Source organism: Mizuhopecten yessoensis, unplaced genomic scaffold, assembly GCF_002113885.1.
Source record: "Mizuhopecten yessoensis strain PY_sf001 unplaced genomic scaffold, ASM211388v2 scaffold10097, whole genome shotgun sequence".
NCBI classification, from domain to species: Eukaryota; Metazoa; Mollusca; class Bivalvia; order Pectinida; family Pectinidae; genus Mizuhopecten; species Mizuhopecten yessoensis.
The window spans coordinates 71,962-75,958 of record NW_018408377.1 but is presented as its reverse complement, the minus strand read 5'-3'; the positions used below and the strand labels follow the sequence as shown (position 1 = coordinate 75,958).

At 35.8% G+C, this 3,997-nt stretch overlaps 1 protein-coding gene across 1 annotated transcript in view; it reads right to left on the bottom strand.

The window, feature by feature from the left end:
* Positions 1 to 386: 386 nt before the first annotated feature.
* Positions 387 to 3,997, bottom strand: part of LOC110459524 — a 7,958-nt gene continuing 4,347 nt past the window's right edge. The window contains exons 4-6 of the mRNA XM_021511832.1: positions 2,897 to 2,985; positions 1,995 to 2,208; positions 387 to 1,341 (exon numbers count right to left, since the gene is read on the bottom strand). Of these exons, the coding sequence (XP_021367507.1) occupies positions 1,223 to 1,341; positions 1,995 to 2,208; positions 2,897 to 2,985 (422 nt within the window). The 3' untranslated portion in view covers positions 387 to 1,222. The remainder of the gene's footprint in view (positions 1,342 to 1,994; positions 2,209 to 2,896; positions 2,986 to 3,997) is intronic.

Below are 3,997 nucleotides of genomic sequence, written 5' to 3'. Positions count from 1 at the left end.
AGAAATACCAATGCAGTCCCCTAGAAGTACCAATGCAGTACATATGCAGTACCCTTGCAGTACATATGCAGTCCCCTTGCAGAACATATGCAGTCCCCTAGAAGTACCAATGCAGTCCCCTACAAGTACCAATGCAGTCCCCTAGAAGTACCCTTGCAGTACATATGCAGTCCCCTTGCAGAACATATGCAGTCCCCTTGCAGTACCAATGCAGTCCCCTAGAAGTACCAATGCAGTCCCCTAGAAATACCAATGCAGTCCCCTAGAAGTACCAATGCAGTCCCCTTGCAGTACCAATGCAGTCCCCTCGCAGTACCAATGCAGTCCCCTAGAAGTACAATGCAGTCCCCTAGAAGTACCAATGCAGTCCCCTAGAAGTACCAATGCAGTCCCCTAGCAGTACCAATGCAGTCCCCTAGAAGTATCAAATCCATAAGCCCGGCCTATAGGTATATGTCAACCGTTGAAAACTGAAACTGTAAATAGCAATAAATGTGCCTTAAAAGAAAAAACAAAATATATTGTATAACAAAATCAATATTTATTTTAAGAAAAGTTCAGTGTAACACAATAATCTTAATTTTTGTCACAAATGCAGACATATGCCACAAGCCTTTGGTGAGTGACCTATGAAAGTACTTAACGAGTTTGATGAATTCCATACTACTTGACAGTAAGTTGACACAAGTGTAAGATTCTATTTATCACATAGCTTTTTTTTTGAAAATTATACATTTTATAACCAAGTCAAATTTATTTCTATACAATTATATTAAGACAGACAAAAGTATGCTTTGAACGTTACGTTTCTTCACTTTTCAGACAAAATGCGTGACATCATTTATTTATTACGTTATAATAGTGCCATAACACATGTTTAATGATCAATAATCAAGAGGCCCTGGATCATGAAACAATCAAAATTTCAAAATTTGACTGCTTTTGTTTTAATTTAATTTGATAATCTAGATATCAATAGGTAATATATATTATATATATATAACTACCCTATTGGGACTCTCAATCAGATTTAACATCATATACCAAGAACCAATCAATACCAATAGCAGATGTCTCCCTTCCCTATTAACCTCAAAGCAATTCCATACTTCTTTTTAAACACTGTAGGCCCCAGGCAACTGCAGTTATTGCACAGTAACTGACATTAATGTATAGCAGTGACCTTGACCTCTTGGGTATTACATATGCTTGTCAAACAAAGTCAAACATGGTTTTGCCTTTTGTGGGCACTGTTCTGTTTGTTCCTGTACGATGTCAATGTACTTCGCATAGCTCGCAGAATATCACTCCTCTTCGTCTGCGAGTGAAGTGTCGAAAATGCTGAAAAAGATAATTGGGTTTCTTTAAATTTGATTTAAAACGCTTTACATGATCAGATACAACACATTCTATGTTCATTTCTATGTGATTGTTACTGTATGTATACAGATGCATTGAAATAATGGTATTTGGTAAGTCTTTATTGTCTACATTATTGCAATTGGAGCAGAATTCTGTCCGATAAAGAAAGAAGCTGTTTAATATGTTGTATTTTCTTAACCAGCTAATTATGTGCTCTTAAAATAAAGTCCAGAAATTATATACTTTCGTGTCCAAAATAAAAAAAAGTGTAGCAGGTACATTTAGGTCGGGGGGGAAAAGTTAAATAATTAGAGTGTAAATGATGCAGTAACATTGATTAAAATTCTGCAATAAACTAGAATTGTAAGCCTCCAGACGGCTAACTAATATATACCATGTATGCACCCTTTAAACCACGGTGCATATCTCCAAAAAAAATAAGGATCTTTGTTCAGGTAATGCGTTGGCAGTGAAATTCTGACTTTTGGTGTAAAGCTGCTAAAGTTATGGCCTGGAATTATAGTTCCAGTTACCTTGACCTTTCAGTATTGCCAGGGTAATGTGTTTGTAAAGTAAGGACATTTCAGGTACCCCCTTTTCAAATTACATAAAAAAAATCATGCATCACTTACCGATAATCGCTTCGGTGGTAGTAAAATCCAGTGGATCATATTTTGCCATTTCTGAGGATGTTATGCTGCTTTTCGCCAATGTCTCCTTCCTAAAGAACACGTTAAGCAAAAAGCGTGCAATTTTCCTCCCGTCATTTGAGACCCCCTTGTTTTTGGCAGTATGTAGCTGGTCCTCATGTAGGTAAACACAGGATCCTACAACCAGCTCGACCATCTAAAACATACAGGCATAAATATTGTCAAAATAAAAAGTGCTAATTGTAACAGGAACAATGTTTATAAGTATGGAAAATTTGGTGAACGTTGGTGAAATGGCAAGAAAGTTATGCTCTGGACAAACTTAGGCGACGGAATGACGGACTTACTGACAGATGGAGTGCAAACCTATAGTCCCCTCTAAGGCTCTGGTAGTACCGATGGTGGACTAATTAATAAATAGAGGATCTCACAATGGAGTCACACAAGTTTCCATTTATGTGAAACTTATAAAACGTGTTTAGAATGCTGTAATTTTGCAAGGCTCTGCCGAGCAATATTATAACATTCTTAACGAGTTTCATAAATTTCATATCAAATGGAAGCGAATGTGAGATTCTTTTTATCATACGACTCTATTTTAAAAGCAAAAGTCAACTTAATGGCCCGTCTTGGATGAATTCATGTCAATAGATTTCTATTGTGACGTCATAATCCAAATGCTTTATGTAAACAAAATTTATGTAATGAGTGTAACTGTTATTACGTATACACTCATAACGGGGTAATCATATGATAAATTAAAATAAGTATGAAACATCTAAATATGACAAACAATTTCCAGTACTTTTAAAGGACGTTAATTGGGTGAAGAAAAAAAAGTCAATCAGAGTAATTAAGGAACAAATCCAACAAATCCAACTTACCCAATTTCTAGCAGCAAATTCAGCGTCAGAATACACACCAGCTGCAGGTCTTGATTTTGAATTTCTGTCCAAATTATTTTCATGAGCAACTGAAAATCACACAAATGAAAGAAAAGGTCAGCTAAAGTTCAGTGATTAATCTATTACTGCTTGAATCATATGAATGATTTTATATTAAAACGGTGAAAATTGTTTTCAGTTCATCATTGTCATGTATGGACACATCTTAAGAAACAATACCACCAACTCCCCATGTATTCATCTGTTACAGATTGATATTTAAGGCAATAATTTTAAGCACTTTAAATATATACAAGTGCAAAGTAAAATTTTAATGTATTTAAGCCGGGGGTATTTATATATGACATATTTTAGTTTTTACAGTAACTAAAAGTGGCCTTAATAATTCACACTTAATATATCAGTGCAAGGTTTCATCAAGAAGTGCCACCAAGGCACCAAGTTTTTTTTCTCGCAACACTAATATCTGTTCCTTCTTTTCTCTCGCCAAATCATCCTTTTTCTTGTTTTTCTCCAGAAGTGCTGGTTGCTCACTTTCTGACATCAACATTGACAATATTGGTACAATTGGGTAAAACTAACAAGAGCACCACACACCAGGGGTGTACAATTCCACTAGCCCGACGCCCAAGGCTAGTGGATTTGAAGTCAGGGCTAGTGAAAATGTTCTTATTACCTATAACAAGAGGCCCAAGAGGGCCTGTATCGCTCACCTGAATATTTAAGCAGTCATAGCAAAATATTCTCATTAAATATTATATTGCACTATAAATATTTCCCTCGCAAACTTTGTTGGCTCCATCTGTTGAAACTACCAGCAAAATATTACTATAAGATTCTATGCTTTTTGATTCTTCTTCAGAAGTTGCTTGACATACTTTTCCCTGTGATCTTGTAAGTAGGTCAATGTCATTTTCCTTCTCAAATTGGTTAGCTCTATTCCCAAAAGCTACCAGCCAATCTTATGAATCCATTTCTTTTAGTTCTCAAGAACAAATCCATTAAAATGTTGTTGACCTCTGTGACCTCTAAAGTAGGTTGAGGTCATTTTCATTTGCAAACTTTGGTGAGCTCTATCCC